General features: G+C 41.5%; 1 protein-coding gene across 3 annotated transcripts in view; it reads left to right on the forward strand.

The window, feature by feature from the left end:
* The first annotated feature begins 1,985 nt into the window (after window positions 1-1,985).
* dusp8a (dual specificity phosphatase 8a) overlaps window positions 1,986-20,199 on the forward strand; it is a 46,104-nt gene continuing 27,890 nt past the window's right edge. The window contains exons 1-2 of one of the 3 annotated variants that reach the window (XM_023273526.3): window positions 1,986-2,292; window positions 9,728-10,143. In XM_023273526.3, the coding sequence (XP_023129294.2) occupies window positions 9,907-10,143 (237 nt within the window). In that variant the 5' untranslated portion in view covers window positions 1,986-2,292; window positions 9,728-9,906. Of the gene's footprint in view, window positions 2,293-2,421; window positions 2,579-6,856; window positions 7,004-9,727; window positions 10,144-20,199 lie in introns of those variants that run through there. The other 2 variants (XM_023273527.3, XM_023273528.3) reach the window with 2 other exon arrangements.

Consider the following 20,199-nt stretch of genomic DNA (forward strand, 5'->3'; position numbering starts at 1 on the left):
ATTAACACTTAGTGTAATTATATGATGTAGTTTGGTTGGTTTCAGCTGCATGAAGAGAATATGATTAAACACTGTCTTCATAAACATATTCAAGACTAACACGATGTTAAGACTGAACTTCAGCTCACAGAGAGGAACATCTCACTGGCTTACAAGTGCAATTCAGTTAGAAAATGTCTCGTGGCATCTGATTCTAGTGAAGAGCAAATAAACGGAAATAGAAATATAATAGACAAATCAAAATGAGGCTATGAGAAACACTCAGCTGTTTATTTCACAAAACCGCATAAGGCTATTTCAGTCTACATATTACAAAATGTTTTTTGTGGTTTTTTTTTTCAGCCCCCATGTGTTGCTGCATCCGTGAGAGCGGTCTTGTGCTAGTTTGCTCTCGGTCACAAACATCTTGCCCTACACTTTACTTTCAGTGGAAAAAACCTTAATATCTGTAAGGTGACTCAATTTCTCTGAGGGGGATCAGAACAGAAATCCAATTCACCCACTGTGGGATTTTCATACAAATTTCACTGAAGTAATTAAAAGGTTCAAAGCAACATTATGATTAATGATTACTGTTAACAACCACACACACTTCCTCCCTCCAAAACAAGTGGCTACTCTCGGATAATAGTGGCCTTGTTCATCTTTGAATAGCATTTAATAATTTTACTGGTCTGAGGAAGCAAAACAAGTGGCTCTGAGGCATGTTGATGTAACATGTTGAAGAAACAAAGTAAACTTCTGTATTTTCGCGTAAGAATGTCCACATTCAAAATCACTTCTTTCTAGTAACATGGGAGTCATATGAAGATGCATTTATTCGTTTAAACAAAAAACGATTAACATTTTTTTGTAATATGCAAAAGTTTCACACTCATATATAAGCTATCATTTTTTAAATAATTGTCAATAATCAGGCTTTTTAAAAATAATCAAGAATTATTCATATGTAACATCCATATGTGAAAATACAGTTAAAATTATGAGTAAAAACATCTTTTAATTTAACTTACAAAGGACATTTTCTTTTTGTTAGTTATATGTATGTATTATTTATACAATTTATGATTACTTCTTCTGTTATTATTTTATCTCATGATTTAGATTATTCAATAACGATTTAAATTGAATAGGTTTTTCTTTAGTTTTTGTTGATGTAAATGTTTTTTCTGTATTTTTAATATTTTTTTATTATGTTTTATCTCTTTATTTTTATCTGATACATAATTAAATTATACTTTATTTTCTTATATTTATTGTATTATTTATTTTTTCATTTTATTATTACAAGTATTATACTATTATTTGTTGTTTATCTTTTATATATAAATGTATTTATTTAAACATGATTTTATTTTTGTTGATGTAAACTCTTTATTTTAGTATTAATAATTATTATTTTATTGTATCATTTTATATTTTGATATTATTTTTATATATTCATTATTTCTTTCTGTTGGTGTAAACATTTTACTTTAGTATGAATCATTTTATTTATTTTATTCATTTTATTTTATTATATTTATTATTATTTTGTTTCTGGGAGTGACTGCAGTCTTTATACTCCTCAGTAGCTCGTCTACTCTCAATTTAATTTACATAAATGATTTAGTTTTTGTTGGTAAAACGCTTCATTTTAGTATTATTAATTATCATTTTACTATATTTATTTTTTATTAGCTAATTTGTTATATTATATTCATTTTACTTCATTCTTTGTATCAGGTGAATGCAGTTTTGATCCTCCTCGTGTATCGCGTCTCCTTTAAACAGGCCAGACTGTCCCTTTAATCGGTGGATCACAACGCAGACGTCATCTAACCCTTAAGCCGCCTGCGCTGATTGGCTGGAGGTGACGTCAACTTCACCGCTCTCCGCCCCCCACCCCCCCCTCTCTGCTGAACCATGACCTCATCGTTTTAGTTCATGAAAGTGCTAAAGTGCACCTCCTGTACCTTCATTCCCCCCCCCCCTCAACACACACACACACACACACACACACACACACACACTAACCGTTTTAGCCTTGACTTAGCCTAGCGTAGCTAATCTAACTCTTTCCACTGGCCGGTACACGGTCAAACGGCTCCGAGGAAGCCGCTTGTGGCCGTCTGTCACCGCGCTTTCATGCCTCGTTTGCTCCTGGCGCTGTCAGCCTCTGTCAGCTGCGGGCTTCACTGTCTGTCCCCCCGCCAGGTAAACACCGGCCAGCCTCCAATGAAGACCCCACCGCCGTCCCCCACACACATGGAGGCCAGTTGAGTAACACGCGGCGTGGAGTCCCCAGGCCAGGTGAGTCTTTATTTGTGTATTTATCGATTAATCATTGGCTTTTTTAAAAAAATGTTATTAACCGTCGCTGCTCTGTTAGCTCGCTGACGTTATCAACGGCTGTCCGTGCTCGCGCCCCCCCTCCCCTCCTCTGTGTGCTGCAGCAGGGAGTCTGTCAGCGCGCACACCCTCCCCCTGCTGTATGTGCGCGCCCGTCCTATAATGGGAATTAAACCCGTCCGGGCTCAACTTATCGATCCTGTTATTGTGATAAACATTCGGCCGCTCGCCCTTCGATCATTCCCAGGTACGTAGAATGCATATTTGTCGTCATTTTCCGTTTGTTTTTGCCGTTTATTGTCATCACAACCCGCACTGATCAGTGGTGTGCTTCATTTTCGCATGCGGACATAACCACGCGTCATAACAACACAGGACAGGTTTCCCACTGTGGACTGTACAAACGTTTAAATAGCATTATTTCGCTCAAATTATAGCCCCTTGCAACGTTATTAAAGGCAACGCTTTGTAGTCTATTCTTATTTCTAATGTAGGTCGGTTTATTATAGTGCGCTGCGTCCGCTCAGCCCTCCATTGTTATTATCAAACTGTATACAGTGCCATGTCTTTGTGCACTTTTTCAGGACGATTTCCCGCACGATATATTTAGTGCATTTTGTGTCAGGTATTATTTGCATCAGTATTTGTGTAGTAATTGTTGTCATGGTGGAGTCCCGGTTTTGTTACATGACCCCCTTCAGCAGCAGCTTGTATTGATCAGAGGACACCACAAGGCTTTCTACCTGGACACCGTGTTTACAGTGTGATCATCTGCTCCACCAGGGACTCCAACCAGAAATTGATTTTTTCAAAAATTACATGATCACTGGAGCAGCACCGCTCATGTTGCTCCGGTTAATTCCAAGGGTAAACACCACAGGCTTGACCCTCTATTAATCCTATTTGTGAAGAATTCATTTATTATTTACATCCAGCCGGTCACTAGTGTTATTGTGAATTGCAAAATAACACACTACTGAAATCAGATTACATTTGTCTGTAATGCAGACACATTACAGTTACTAGTCAATTTCAGTTACTGTTTTATTTTGAGGCAATATAGCCATTATAAGTACAGCCTTAAATGTCTTAGAGATCCAACTGAGCCTTGTTTTGCTTTTGACATTTTTCTTCCAAGTGCTGTTTGAGACGGTTTTCACCAACTTTGTTGTTGACCAGAAAATGAAGATCTTGTATACTTCCTCTTGGGCTTAACGATAAATCGCAATAAGAAAACCGCAACACCGCCAAGTGCAATATGCAAATGGTAGCAGCAAAATGTGTCAAAAATGTGTCAAAATTATGGTGCTGTAGAGATAACTAGTATATAGAATATGAGACAAATTATATGCATTTTCATTTGCGTTCCCCAGATGCAAATGAAATTGCATGTTTTATACAAACTGTAGCAAAAATAAGATTATAATTTTTATATTTGTTTCAGTGGGAAAAAATGTAAAATTATTCATGAGTCATATATCGTGGTATCTCCCAATATAATTACAATATGATTGATTTTCTCGTTATTCAGCCATAATGTGTGACCCCAACATTTCTGTTCACCTACAGTATATCACAAATTGTATCTATAAATATGTGAAACACTGGTTTCAGATGTTTTGTTTCATTATTGTTCAGCTATAAAAGTAGAGACCTGACATTACAGTTGATATCATGTTCAACTTTTAGTCAGGAAATTGAAACACTCCGCGGAAACAATCATAATTTTATAGTAAAGTAATATTTATTATAATATCTTTGGATTTAGTCAGACAAAGCACACAATTACAATGTAAAATGTATATTATTTTTTAGGCCCAAAATGATCAGTCCATAATAAATGTTAATGGCATAGTTATTTTCCTAAATTCCAAAGAAATATGATCAAGTTTTGTTTTTATTTATTTTTATTTTGGAAACTGGAAGTAGTGTTAATGGTCGATGGTCTGAGAACCTGCATGGTGCTTTGCTGTGGTCGCTTTGTACAGCATAAATGATACATACGGTCAGAGGAGACAGACAGCTTGTATACATACACATATGTAAACTTTTAGCTCATGGGAGCATCTGTGGCTCAGAGTAAAAGGCATGAGACGCTCTGATGATGTCATTGTTTGTGGCCTAAACAAACAAGTCATGTCTGTCATTGTATGCGACTAAGAGCGGCTTTATATCGGCCTACTCAAGGCTGTGGCCACAGGTGACGTTATGCAGCCAGTTAATGAATAACCTGGATGGTATTACATCACCGCTGGTTGCCCTCCAGTTGCTCTCTTTGTGTTTGCTTCTCTCGCTGATGTCTGATATGGCATTATTCAGCCGGCCAATCATGCTTATTTTACGGTTCTGTATGAAAGTCCCCCGAATATCCCTGCACGGATTGCCCATGTCATCGAGATAAGGTTGCTTCCTTAGACTCCTTTTTGTTATCAGCCTTTTATTGTCAGCTATAAAGAGAGCATCAGTAAAGTCTGTTGATGATTTGTGTGATTTGGCAAGAAGAGGAAAAATATATTGCAGCTCTGAGTTTCCTCTTTGCTTTCTAGTTGGTAAACAAGATTAAGGTCTATGACATTTAGATCTGTGAATAATTATTTAGATGATCTCATACGTTGAAATGCTGAAGGTTTTTGAATTAACAATCTAATGGTGTTTAGCCGTCCCAAACCCAAGCAGTTTCTGAGTGTTTTTATTTTATTTTATTGTATTTGACGTCACATTTTTACCCACTATGTGCTAATTTTTAACTGCAATATAAAGTGCTACACCTCTGTGGAAACGGCACAAACATGACTAAGAGTAGGATAATCTCCAAAATGTCTTCTGTAAAACGTGACTCAGCTATAAGGTCATGAATCATAAAAAAGGAAAAAAAACAAAAATTGAATTTCTGTAATTATTTTACAAAAATTTTGAAAAATGTGTATAATATTTTCCCGAGTGTCGTCGATGTCACCAGTGCTGGAAAAAAGATGGCTCTGCATACTGTAAATATTTTATTTTTACTTACATTTGTAATTTCTTTTCATGCTTGTCTCATGTCAGCTCTGTTTATTCACAGCCTGCAGTTCAGCTCAGTTCAGTCCATCTTTTTAATGTCATGGGATGTTTGCTGTCAGAACTGACTTCATAGTTGTGCCGCAGAACACAGAATTTTTGGGGTTTTTTTTACACCATGTGGTTATAACAAAAATTTGTTTTTGTCAAACTTTAAATGAGACACATAGGGTGCACTGATTTTGATCAAATATCAAGATTTTATGCTAAGAGTTGGTCATTTTTGACTCGCTTGACTAGTTTAGTTTCTGGTTCTGATAAATGTTTTTAAAGATGACATACCCTAAAAACTGAACAATAGTTTATGGGGTTTAGAGGATTACAATAAATGATAAATAACATGTTTTTCAGATTGTGAGTGACAGAGTAAATGTGAATGTATTTATTAATTTCTGTATTATACAATGCACTCGTGGTTCTCTTGTTTACGCAGCTCAAAGTTTCAATAAATTCAGATATTCAAGTTTCCCATCATGGATGAAAAATCCTTCAAAATGTACCAGTTGTTGTGGTTTTTCTGCCTGTAGTCAGTCTTCAAAGTGAAGCTGTGTCGTCTTGTCTTTGCTTAGACTTTCTGACCATGTGAACTTCTTTTCACTTTGTGGGGATGGTTCTCACCACCTCATGACAAATATAGAAAAATGTGATGCTAAATTTGCTGTCTCAGACTAGAGTGGGTCAGAGAACACATCAAACAGAGTAAATATAGCCGAGATATTTTTAATCTACAACTTGCTGAATAATTCACTGTAAGAATCTCATCATTTGTTAGTGAAGGAAACATGATAACTTCATTGTACAGCTAAAGTTGAGAGACCACTGTCGATTTTAGCTTCCCTTCCCTCTTGTCTCCTCATCCAGCATCAGCACCAGTAGCATCCCATCAGCATCACCCTCCCCGTTGCCCCCTGATCACCCCAGCCAGGCTGTTTCTATGGCAACAGCAGAATCTGCTCCGGGCCTGTACACACTGTGTCTGTCTCTCTGCTTTCTCTCTACTTTGCTTGTTTTCCTCCGTTCCACCAGAGCTTCACAGCAAGCTCCGGGCCGCTGCCTGCTTTAATGCGAGGAGCCTGTTTGTTTTTGTTTTTTTTTCCTGCCTGAATGGGAGATGGAGGGAGCAAGACGCTTTTGCATTACTAGGATGAGTTGTAGTTGTTGTGCTGAGTAAGCATGCTGGGGTTTGTGCTCCCTGTCTACATTATCCATCTTCTCATGTCTCTCTTTGTGAATTCTGATATTTCCTTGTTTATTTTCTTTCTACACTGTTTCATGTCCACACAAACAGGGTCCACTGAGAGCAAAGTTACTGTAAGATGACGTAGAAAGATGCAGAGCGCCGGTCTCTCGCTGCCACACATGTAAACCTGCACACTCCTCCCCTCCCCATCTCCGCTCGCTGCACAAGAAAGAGAGTGATAGAGAAGGAAGGAGGGATTCAGAGAGAAAAAAGTGCGAGAGTCTGGGTGGGTGGGAGAGCAGTCGCCATTAGACATATGCAGCGTCAGATGCTGCGCTCAGCAGCAGGGGCACAGGGAAAAAAAAGAGGAAAAGATTCACACCCCTGGAAGCTGTGTTGTTAGCTGCTGGACTGGAGGGCTCCCTGCCATATAAGGTAGGGCATAACAGGTGATGGGGCAGGTCGTAACGTGGTCGGGGGCTGTTTCTGGTAGCGGGGCGCTCGCACTGCAGCAAGGCTTCTGCAGGATGGATTTTCGGCTGCACATTATGGGAAAAACAGAAGGTGTCACTGTGTCAGTATGCTATGTCGTGTGTCGCCGCAGGTCATAAAATTGTGCTTTGCTTGCAATATTAATGCAGAGGCATGCACTGTCACACTCAAGCAGATTAGCCAAGATTAAGTAGATTAGATTTGTTTTTTTTTGAGTTGCTCTTTTGAGCTACAATTGAAGCTAAATGGTATTTGTGCAAAGTGCTGAGTGCTTCTTCATTTTTATGCAGCTTGCTTGTGTCTACTGTAGCTGCTTTGTGATACAGCAGCAGTTTGGCTGTGTTTACAGTGCAGGGAGTTGCTTCTGTCTGTCTAGATTTTCTTCCATGTTCTTGTTCTGCTGCTCTTGCATCAGGCAGGTTGCCAGGCAGCAACAACGTGTACATCTATGTTGAGGCTTGGTTAGCAGCCTATAGGAGATTTTGGCCTCAGTGACGGAAAATGATCGCTTTGTGAATCTAGAGGAATGATGCAAGGCTTCTGCTGTTGTAAATGGCACTGCAGTACTGTTTGCATTCTGTATGCAGCAGAATTCATGTATTTTATTTGGTGCAGTTGTCAGTAAGTTAGTAGTTCTTTCATTCATGTTTCCCCCTCTTTAAATGAGCCTCTCTTTCCTCCCTGCTCCATCTCCACTACAGTCCCCTCCCTCACCTTGAGCTGGCTGAGTTGCTAGGCTGGAGAGATCCTGGCTGATTAACATCCTTCACTGACTCTCCCCTCTCTCCCCCTCTCTCCCCCTCTCTCCCTCCCTGCACGGCATTGGTGTCAGAACACAGGTGAAAAGTTACAGAGCAGAGCTGCTGGATGTCTTCCTAACACACTAGCAATCAGAAGACAGTTTCTCCACATCGCCTCTCTCTCTCTGTCTGTTTTCTCGCCCACCTTCTCACCACTGAATGGGTTTTTTTCTGCCTCACATAGAGAGTCTGTTTTTCCTCTAATTGTAGAAGAACATAACGTCCTGTTATCATCAAAACCGGTCAGTTTTTGGTTTGCTATTTAACTATTTCCCCCTGTCACACCCCCCTCTTTAATTTCAGTGTTGCTAGTATGATTAATTTATGGTATGTTTGCGCTGTTATATTATGCCGAGGCTTTTGTGTTCATCGCCCTCCACTATCTGTTTCTACACCTCCGCCTCTCGTACTCTCCCTTTTCACCCGAGGTTTAAACCTCCATTTAGGCTTTGGGGTAAATGAGAGGGGCCCATTTATTTTTCATGACACCACGTGCCTGTAGATGAATAAAACAACATGGTGGCATTTACATTCTGACCTTCTCACTTGTCGTATGACACCTGGTTGACCGATGAAATGGTCCTCAGCCTACATAGACCATTTCATTTCTATGTTGTTTTAAAAAAAAATGTCACCATGGTTTTGTAATGATCATGTACACACTCGTTTCCTGCACACACAGGTCTCTCAAATGATGTCATGTGTGTGCATCTCATGTTAAATGTACAAGTGCTGCAGTGAATGTGAGCAGGGAGGAGATCAGTGATTACAAGTGATAGATAGGAGGAGGCAGTTCATCAAGTTTATAGACGGTTCTCTGTGACACACACACACACACACACACACACACACACACACACACACACACACACACACACACACACACACACACACATACAGGATGTCACGCAGGCCCTTTGCCTGTGTCCAGACCTGCTCTCTGAATTCCCCCAGCTTAATTTATCTCACGCCCTCAGTTTCCTGTTTCATGAGCTCCTGCACAAGAGACCCCCCGATCAACAGCCACCAACCTTCACACACTCGTACGCAGACACGCACACACACCTGTGTTTTATTGTTGTGCATGTCTAATTTAAGTCTTTGGCTTTGTGTTTGGAAGTGTGATATTTCTTCAGATCTCAGGACTGATAAATCCTCGCAGATGATCCAGCTGGCTTTTAAGGCTTTAAATAACTTTTATATTCATGTTTAGCATTGTGGTTATTTTAATATGCAAGGTGCTCAAAGTCCCACCAATGAAAGATGATACAAAAGGATAAAAATACATCATGCACTGGACTTAGATTTGGAAAATTATGCGCAGTGGATCTGTTATTGTCAGTTTGCAGCAGTAGGTTTTGAATTATTTTATTGGTTGTACTGGTGCGATTGGACCAAGGCTCTGGACAACAAGCAGCGATGCTCTTTATGCAACTAATGGCTATTTACACTGTCGATTGATCTGTCATTTATTTTCTTGATTAATTGATTAGGAGTTTGTTCTGTAAAATGTCAGAAAATGGTAAAAAAAAAAAAAAAATGTTGCCTGAGATGACGTCCTCAAATATTTACCAAAACAAATTCAGTTTACTGTCATAGGAGAGGAAAGAGACCAGACAATATTTGAAATTAGGAAAGCTTGAATCAGAAAGTTTAGATTTTTCTTTCTTTTTTTTTTTTTAACTGAATCGAAAAATCAGCTATGAATGAATCGTGTTTCTGAGCATGACAAACGAGCATCGCAAAAACTGACAGCGGCATTCTTGAATGTCACAGCTGTCAGGTTAGAGCTTTGAAACAGACTTGAATGCCATGTGTCATAGCTGCCGCTGTGTGATTCATTTTTGTCTTTTTTCTTCTGTTTTAGGCACCATGGATCTCGTAGCGCCTGCTCCAGTGGTCGCCCTCCTCCACTGACCTTTTCTCCTCCTCCTTCTCCCCATCTCTTCCTCCACCTTTCCCCTCTCTCATTTACCCCTCTTCCTTCGTACCCCATCCCTTACCACCCCCTACGTCTGCGTACCGAGGCTCAGCCCTTCCTACAACATGGCAGGGGAGAAAGGGCCCAATAAGCGGAGCGCCATGGACATCAAGCGCCTGGCGAGCCTCATCCAGAGAGGGACAGGCCGCCTGCTGGTGATCGACAGTAGGACATTTTCCGAGTACAACGCGTCGCATGTTCAGGGTGCAGTCAACGTTTGCTGCTCCAAGTTGGTGAAGAGGCGACTGCAGCAGGACAAGGTGTCTGTCACTGAGCTGCTGCAACCCAACGGCAAAGTGAAGGTGAGTTAAAGCTCAGGTAAAACTACCTGACAGTTGATGCTTAGAGATTCTTTCCTCTAAGTACCAGACTGACTGTGTGAAAAGCTTCCATCTTGCTGATAATGACAAGGCTCTCGATTCCTACCAGTTTGATAATCTGGAATTGTTTTTTTCACTTCTTGCAAACAAATGAGATATAACACCAGCAGAGGTGATGGTAGGTGGATTTTGTCAGACGAGCTGTTTTCCTTGTTTCTAGTCATTATGAACTGTTTTGGTTGGGCTGCTGGTAGACTTAAATTGCAGAGTGGTATTGATATTCTCCATGAGAATGCGGTTTTGTGTATTTCCCAAAAGGCCGCTAGTAGTTTAGCAGTCAAGGATTTCATCACTGAAGGCAAGCCTTTTCATTCAACGCAGTACTTTGTGTGCTTTGTAAATTCCCCTATCCACAAGCAAAGTTAAAAAAGCTGAATATTTAACTTTAAAAAACGCCTTTGTGCCAAGGAGACATTTTAGACTTACAAGGTTTTTATTTGATACAAAGTACAAGTTAGTGAGGAGTTTTGAACATGATTATGGGGGATTAAAATAGTGTATTTCTGAGTTAGGACGAGTCAGCACAATGTTGCTTGTTTCAGCAGAAGCAGCAGAATCAGTGTGGGAATGCTGTGACAACACATATTGTTGAGGAAATGATGGTACTAGACCTAGAGGAGATATGTTGCTGTTGCTGTTGGTCGATGGTTGCATGTACTCTTTACTCTTGTAGCATAGCAACACTACTTGCAGCATGCATGTAATCTACAGAAGGTGCTGCAGCTTTCCTTGAACCGGAGGTCTCAGATTCTGGTTCCCATGTCAGCAAGTCGTCACGCTGTAGAAGTGTCCTTGAGCAAGATACTGAACCAGCTCTGTAGGTTTTCCAGATTACCACCGACAGCTTGACCCATGCACCACTGTGGGTCTGGATCGGCCTCCCCTGCGCTAGCCCAAGCCTGCGCCACATCAGTGGGTGCTATATTTGGTGGGCATGCAGGCGTACTGTAGGTTTGTTGCTTATCAGTGGCCCTGAAATCGGATCCTCCCGTTTCCATGACTTCTCCTCCAAATATGACAGCCTTTTTTCCATGGCCTGTCCACCCGTGGCATGCTGACTCCTGTATTTTTAGTCTCTGTGTGAAACTGAAGGAACACTGAGAGGGGAAACCTAAGCGGGGGAGAGGAGGGGTGGGGTGGGGTGAAGTTTGTGTGTTTCATGTGTGGTATGTGTTTTGTGCCCTCATGTAGTTTGTGTGTGCATACATCACCCAGCAGTTTTAAGTGACTGAATAAAGACAATAACACAGCTGCGGAGGACATGGCAGATGTCGTTCCTGTTCTTGGCTCTAAATGCTATTTTTAGGTCCTCTTAACCACGTTACACCCAAAAGAATAAAACGATGATTCACAGCAGCCGGTAACACTTAACAGGTGATTTAAATTTTTCCTTAGGTGTGGCACAGAATGGCAGTAGCATAAAATGCTACTTTTGTTTTTGTTGTTTTACTTCCTGGTTGCCAGGAGTGGGTCAGAGTGTCAGACCTGTCACCCTTCTCATTCTGTGGAATCTATTTATAAAAGTGATTTAGGAGCTGCTCACATTTTATGCCCTGTAGATACTGTGTCTGTCCTGTAGCTGACAAAATTGGTGAATGACTTGTAAACTTAAATTACCAAAAACACGCCCTGCCGACCAAATTGCAAATAATTACACATTATTGCTGTGGATTACCGTGTTGCTTTGCTGCTCCTGTTACATTACACTTGTAGGTGACTGACACTTTCCACATGGTAAAATTAAGAACTATGGATTATTGTTGCTTATCACCCCAAATTTACCATTATTAACTGTGCAAAGTTCTTGTGTAACACCTCTTGTATTGAAGCATTCAGCCAGCCTGAGTTGAGGTTTGCCTGTGGTCTGAACCACAGGCAAAGACTGTGCATCTCCGAGTGTTTGACTCATCCCCCACTAAAAGATCCAATTTTACTCAGATACTTTGGTGTTATTTTTGGGCCGTGATGATGCATGACCTACTCTCACTGACAACAGATTTAGACAGAAAAATACAACAAAGAGCAAACAACAAGAAAAAGCCAGAAGGAGTTAAAAAAAGCCGCAGCTGGAGGGCAGTGAAGTTTAATAGGTTTTGGATCCAGTCGGAGTTTCGTTACTTCAGTGAGCGCAGCGAGCTTGAGTGTGTTTCTGTGCCGGGTCTGTTGGGTTCATCTCTGTGTGGGGCCCTGTGCTTGGCAGATCTCACACTGTGGCACCCCACAGAGCCATGCTTCCTCCTGATTTCTCTCACTTTCAGTCTCATGACAGCTCTGTCCGTCTGTCTGTCTGTCTGTCTCTCTCACCATAGCCTGCAGCTTCCCACCATCAGCCTTCATCGTTTATTCAGTTTCCCTCTCCCGGTCTTGCGTTGCCCCATGGCTGGTTTGTTATTATCCATTCCCCACCCCCAGTAAAGAGGATAAGGCTTGTGATTAATGCTAGGCTGGATAAAGCTGGAACTAGCCGGGTGAGAGAGGAGGGCCTGACGAACCCAGACTCTTTTGTTATTGGCTAAGCATGACATCATCCCTTTTGTGTGGCCACTGGCAGGCCGCGGGCTGGGCACGTGCAGACTGGCTGTGTGGTGTTAAAGCCAGCTCCCAACTAACCCCTCACACACACACACACCCACACACACCCACACACACACACACACACACACACACACACACACACACACACACACACACACACACACACACACACACACACACACACACACACCCCACCCTCTCCACCTCCCACACGGCTCTGAGCATCGCCAGGAGCCGCCTCAGCCAGCCAAGACAGCAAAGGACACCATTGTGGCTCTTTGTTGGGGAAGTGAATGCAGGAAGCAGGAGAGCAGCATTGAGGGTATTCATGGACGAGCTGCTGCCTCCGCCTCCTCCCCGGCTGCCTCCCGCCTCACATCCCATTGAGAACTAATAGCCTGCATCCCCCAAGGCGCTGCACTTACCCTCTTTCATACAAGCTCCCAATGCTTCAGTTAACTGAGCTGAATGAACATCCCTGACCAGCACAGCAGCAATCAAAATGGTGTCCTGTTTCTTCTGCCTTTCACATCCCATCCCTTCATTACCTCTTTATTAATGTTCTCTATTAATGTAGGTCAGAGGGGCCTGGATACAGTAGGCTACATGGCGGAGGACCTCTGCTGGGAGAGGGATGCCACAGGCTTAGTCGGGAACAGGGGGCTTCCTCGTGTCTTTCCTGACAGGCTGGAGGACAGGCGGCTGATTTCTTGACTTAAGCCCAGCTAATCCCTGCTGCTGTGACGGGGGACAGCCGGCCAGGCAGGCCCGACAGATGGACCAGAGGTTTTCAGTAGCAGCCCAGGGAAGCACCCTTTCTCCTGCATGGAGGCATGGAGGCCACAACTCTGATGAATTGGGTAGTAGCGAGAACACAGCAGCCTACTCATAGAGACACAAGTTACTCTTACAAGCTGTCACATGCTGGAATGAGGTGGAACCTAAATATTTATAGCCACAAGTATGTTTCCAGTGTTATGTTTTGCAGCTGAGGACACAAACAGAGCCAAAGAGAGGTCTGTGATTTTACTTTTTTGATGTAAACTCAGCTGCATCGGCATACTGACCTAGATAAGTGGATCAGGTACCGGCCAGATGCAATGATCCACATTCAAAGCATTTTTGTTGTCAGCATACTTTAAAAATGTCATTTTTCCGCATGAGAAAATCTGATTACAGTTCTGCTCAGTCCAGATTTTGAGTAGAAGAAAAAAAAAGACTACGTATGTCGAATCAGGGATCATCCATTACTGGCAGCAGTAGTGGAAAAGTCAGAGAAAATGGATTGATGCATCCCAATTCTCTAGTTGGGAATTGGATCTGATCTTTTTGGCCATTGACTAAAAACTAAAAAATGTAGTAAATCAGTTCCACTGATGTAGCTTTGAAACATTTAGCCCATGCATCAATAACTCAACTGACAGAAAATGAGTAACACATTTCCAAAGACAAATAACCATTTAAATAATTTATTAAGAAAGAAAAGCCCAACATTAATTTCCAAGCTTCTGAAATGCAATGGTTTGTGGCTTCTTCCTGCACTATTTGTCAGATTATACAGACAATTTGAAGATTGAATAAGCTGGGATGTTAAAGTTGGACATTTTAAATAGAGTTGAGTTGTTTTACAGTATAAACAAGATTCAGCAAATCTGTAGATAGCTAAAATACAGATATACTAATGGATCATGTGTCGTTCCTTTATGACAATACTTACATAGCCAGTTCTACTTACGTCCTGCACCTGTAATTACACCCCAGTTTGTCTTTGAGGGTTGTGACACCAACATATTAGACATGATAATGAACAGTAGTCCAATTATTATTGTTGTTTGGTAGAATGGCCACGTAGCAATAAAGCCAGCCAGGCAGTGGGTCTGTGATCTTGTCTGTGATCTTAATTGGTAGGATTGGCTGAGTGCCCTGCTGCACAGGGAGAGACGACACGTGACCAACTAATGCATTTAGCAATGAAGAAGATCTCCATCAATTCCACTGATGACGCACCATATGTTGTGTTTATCCTCCATGCAAAGGGGAAGTGGGGTGACTGTAATGGCTGGCACATGATGGGAAATCCAAGGATAATTCGGAGAATAAACAGCGACTACTTCTTAGCTTTAAAAGTAAAAACTGGCAACAAAATGCTTGCTTGTTATTTAAGTGCTAGACACACGGTAAAAGACGCTGGTGTGTGGAAAACACTTTGTTTCATAACAGTGTTGTTCTGACTTTTCCAGTAACTCCAGTACAATATTTCAACATGAAGGGCAACACATGAGCGATTCATGTGTCATCTGCCTTGACAGTAGCATCAGGAACTGAGAATTTAGTTCATGACTCACACACAGATTTTTTTTCCAGATGACCCAGAGGGTAAACTCAGGGAATTTTCTGTATGTTTCATTTACATTTTTCCTTTTGTCGAGTTCAAACAGACAACGCTACAACCAGCGGTGGTTTTTCTGCAGAGCCGGTTATGTCATGTGTTTGCTTTGATGAGGTCATTCCATGAATCATTGTTTGCTTTAAAGATCCCACTGTTTGACATAGATACACACACACACTCTGTATATAGTCTTAGATTAAAACTACGACCTCCCAAATTAACAGTAACATTTATGTGAAATACGTGTGTTCATTTAGAAAAGATTAAAGGACTGCTTGGAGGATATGAAATGTAGTTTACAAAATGGAATAACTGAGAAGGATGACGTGGTTTAACCGGATCTGCAGCATGCATGTGGTCTCTGTAGACAACAGTTTACTCTGTGAGAAACCGTACACTCGTATTTACTTGCATCTGAATGTTTAACCTGTATGGACCTGGTGTGTGTGCCGTAAAGGTCCCCTGACATTCAGCAGTGTGAAGGTGTCACCAGATCTGGTGACCACATCTCATGAAATTATCGCCAATGACCTCACTCTGCACATGCATGGGGACGTCAGGGACTTTCACCACCCCGCAACATCTTCACATCCTCGTCTAAAAACACGTACACACAAGCGTAGCGCTGCACTTCCAAGGACTTTCCACGAATGACATTAATTCCTCACCTCATAAACTTAATCTAAATTCCAAACATAATCCTAATTCTTGCCCGTAAACCCGGGTTTACTGTGAATTACTTTATATCCCTTGAACAGTTGGTTCCAATAAGGATAGAGGCACAGCATGACACACACACACATCACACCTACTAAAGCATACATGGAAGTGGCAGCTGCCAGTGCCAGTCAATGACATCATCTGGCCCCGGGGTGGTATCTTTACAGCGGTGAGAGGTGTACGTTGCAAACTGTGTGGCGGAGTCTTAAACTGACAGATACACTGCTGGGGGAGGTCACTGCCTGCTGCATGCATCAGGGCTTTTATCAGGATGTCATGTACTGTATGTAGTGTCAGGTGTCCAACTATAAAACGAGTTTGGTGCAAGACTGAGATAATAAGAGCGTCGGAAATGTGCCTATGAATCAATCAGACCCAGCATTAAGTGGATGATTTACAGTGCAGTCGATGTGTTGATATATAGGGCAAGATGTTGTCAAATAAAAGATTTTTACAGTATTTTTTAAATTCTTCATGTCTCTTCAGCTCCTCACAGTTTGAGCTGCAAACACTATTAACTGTAGAGGGCTCGTACTGCAGTCATCTTGTTCTCTGTGAGACATCCCATAGTGGACGATCTGAGAGCACCCAGACTGCACCTCAGGAATGTGGGTCCATTTTTAGACTGTTTATGCTGATGTTGTGTCACAGACCAGTTCACACACAGACACACATATTGTCCCGCTCAGCACTGACCTTGTCACTGGTCAGTAGCACTACTGAGGTCAGGGGAAACCATGTTTCAGTTTGTTGCACAAGCTCTTACTGTACGCAGGGGCTGTGTTTCCACAATTCCACAGATAACTTTTGTCCCCATCATCTATGTTTCATGGTGTGTGTGTGTGTGTGTGTGTGTGTGTGTGTGTGTGTGTTTTGTGTGTGTGTGAGTGTACAAACTGTCCCTACAGAGGAGCATTGACAGTAAGTCCAGGCCTTGACTTGCAGCCTTGTCTTAGACCTTGTTTTTCTTTCACTCCTTACATATTTTACAACACAGGGTCATTTAGAGTCTTGCAGAGACTTTTGACTGTTGCCCAACACCTTCATTTTTTTCTAAGTTCACATATCCAGCACAAACTTGCAAATGTGAATTTCTGTTTCTTGGTATTTTCCTCTGCAACAGGCAGGAGAAATCCAACCTCTGTCCTGTGACCGCTGCTTGTTTATGTCCTGCTGTGATGCCAGCCTCCTGATCCTTTAGAGAAAGCTTTGGTACAGCAGAATTGTAGCATTTGATCTGCCAGTGCCACCTTCTGTCCCTCTTATCCCTCTCTGTATTTACACTGATGTGCCACAACATTAAAACCACCGAGCGATTAATTGAATGACATTTACTGTCTTGTTCTACTGCAGCATTTTGCTGGGAAACCTTGGCTCCTGGCATTCACGTGGATGTTACACCTAACTAAACAATGTTTCAGACCAAGCCCCCCCCCTCACCATGCTGCAAAAACTGCTCAGGAAGGCATTGACCTGGTCTCCAGACTCCCCAGATCTCAATCTCATGGGACCCAAAGTATTTACCCCCTACATCCTGGTGTCAGTTACCAACGGACACCCCCAGAGGTGCCATGTCAGTGCCCTCACTGGTCAGAGCTGTTTTGGTGACACAAGGGTGATGTAAACAATGTTTGGCAGGTGGTTTTAATGCTGTGGCTACATCCAATCCTCCTCCCTCTTTCAGTTTTCCCCCTGACCCCCTTTTTGGCTTTTCTTTCCTCGCTTCCTTCCTCCCTTCTTTCCTCTCTTGCTTTCCCTCTCTGCCAGTGGCATTCCTTGTTTACCTGCAGTGTGCATGCGTCAGAGAGCCTGGGCCAGTACCGTAATAGCAGTGATGCTGTAGCACTGCAGAGGGATGAGGGATCTGTTCTGCTGCTGCAGTCTCAGAGCCAACTCCAGCCCTGGGTCGTTGACCTCTAACACTGCAGCAAACTCCATGCACATCACGTACGCAGCAGGATGTGTAGTTTTATCCCGTCATTCAAGCAAAATCTAAAGCATAATCCATACTACTGCTGTAAGTGCCGTCATTCATAGACTCTATTAAATAGAAAAGCTATTTATTTCCCACTCACAGGGAACACTTCTACAGTGGGTGAGGTGATGTGTAATTCCATCCTCTTAGCTGAAACACTGAATGAATGTAGCATGTGTACGGTAGATTTTGCTAAAAAATTATAGATAAAAAAAACGTTTAATTTGTCTGTTAGAAGCTGAATTTGGATTTTCTTCTGTTTTCTAGCACTGGAACATAAACACCACATTTTATGTAATTAATAAATCCAATCTGTTTGCATATTGAGGAAAATGCATAATTTTAATATTTACTATACATGTAATAATTAAAATACTGTGTAGTAGTTTTACAGACAGCATACACAGGAGACATTCATTACCTTGCATATACTGCAAGTTACAAATTTGTTAAACAAGGATATATGACTCATTGTCTCATAAAAGCTGAATGGATCTCCCACTGCTTGTCCAACACTGAGTAATAGACTGATTAACAATTTTAACGGCTGCAGTCGTTTTGCACCATGGAGCTGACAAACAAGACCATAGAGCACGTCTGTGTGTATTTCTGGCGTGCACGAATGTACAGTTAAAGGACTGTAATCCTCAGGCAGTGAGGTCAGACTCCCAAATTAGATCTGATCCCATTAGGATCATGATCCAAAATTACCCAGCAGGGTGAATAAAGATGGAAAGAGTAGCAGTTAGAAGTCAGAAGATGAATGTGTACGTAGTAAGAATACCTAATAACAGCTAAATGTTATGCTATAGGTCAAGGCTAAGGTGAGAGAACATGGACGCGGTGTATTTTCAGTTTGTAGCATTGCATTGATGCATCTGACAAATCAATGCTAATTACCACCAGGCTCTGTCTAATAACTAAAGCTATTTTATCTAATTGCATCTTTCGATATTTCTGTATGTGACAATATATTGAGACCGATGGCTTCACAGTCAGCTGTGCTTCTGACATGATAATGTAATTATTTTATGCCTTCACTATACAGCTAACATTCTAGCAAGGATAGCCAGAATCAAAGCAGGGAAATCTGGTTCTCATTTATTGCCGTAAACACTTTGGCTAAACAGCAAAAGATGTTAGTGGCAAACTCTTTTGTATGTTGTCTATATTAACTCTATCAAACCCAAAACCTACTGCCGGGTTTGAAGGATATATTGTCTTTTTAAAAATTGCCAGAATTACCACCATTTATTTGAGCCAGAAACTGTAAAAACAGGGAGTTTGAACTATCGGATGTCCTTGAACTACCCACGTGTGACCAAATCAAAGCTTAAAATTGTGATATTTAATCAAAATTGCTTTATTCAAAGTGTCTTATATAAATATTCACCAAAAATAAATGGTGTTCACTAACCACAGTCTGTAAAAATTTAAAAATTCTGAGCTCCATGGGACAACTGACAAGTCATTAATACCTCAGCTGAGACCAATAGTCACATGACAAAAAATCAGGATCTTTTCAGCTGAACTGGGCTGAACTGCCAGCTGTGTTTACACAGAGCAGATGGAACACAAACATGGGAGCAAATTAAAACTGTAAGTAGTAAAATATCTATAGTATGTACTACAAAATCCCTGTTTTTTCAACAGTGGGCTCTTTTGTACTCTTTTACTTTTATTAAAAAATAAATAAATAGTCAAAACAATTTCAGTTTTCATTTTTTCCCTTTTTGTTACGATTCTGTCGTATTGCACAAAAGACATTTTTGAGTTCTGGCCATAGTTGTGCTGTTTGATTAGAGGAGCAGGACTTCATGTTGCAGTAAAAAATGGACCCACAGTGAGTAAAATTGTAGGAAAGTGCTTGGGGTTCAGAGGGTTAATGACAAGTAATAAACGAATTTGACATTTCTCATGGTCGATGCTACAGATCAGGTTGTCATGCTTTTATAATGTTTGATGCAGGCAGGCAGGCAGAGCCAAGTCAGGTTATACTAGACTAGAGTAACTTCTAACCAGACTCCTCAGACTGACCTTGTCCTGTCTAAATCACCTGCCTGGCTGTGTTCCCGGCCACTCTGCTACAGCTGCTCTGTAAGCAGAAACATAATCAGACACACTCCATGCGCACCGAGTAGCTGTGTATACCATAAGCTGTCCTCACTAGTGTGTCTTTTAACGCACAGAGAGGGAAGTAGCGCCTGAGAAACACTTGGAAAAACTGCAGTTTTGCCTGGAAGCGAGCAGATATTCACTGGCACGTTGCACATCAAGATGGTGCACTTTTGTTAATTGAGGAAAACAAAGAAAACCACTGAATTGTCTCATCCTCGACCCCCTCCGGCTTTTGTTCACC

The sequence above is a fragment of the Amphiprion ocellaris genome, chromosome 3 (assembly GCF_022539595.1).
Source record: "Amphiprion ocellaris isolate individual 3 ecotype Okinawa chromosome 3, ASM2253959v1, whole genome shotgun sequence".
NCBI classification, from domain to species: Eukaryota; Metazoa; Chordata; class Actinopteri; family Pomacentridae; genus Amphiprion; species Amphiprion ocellaris.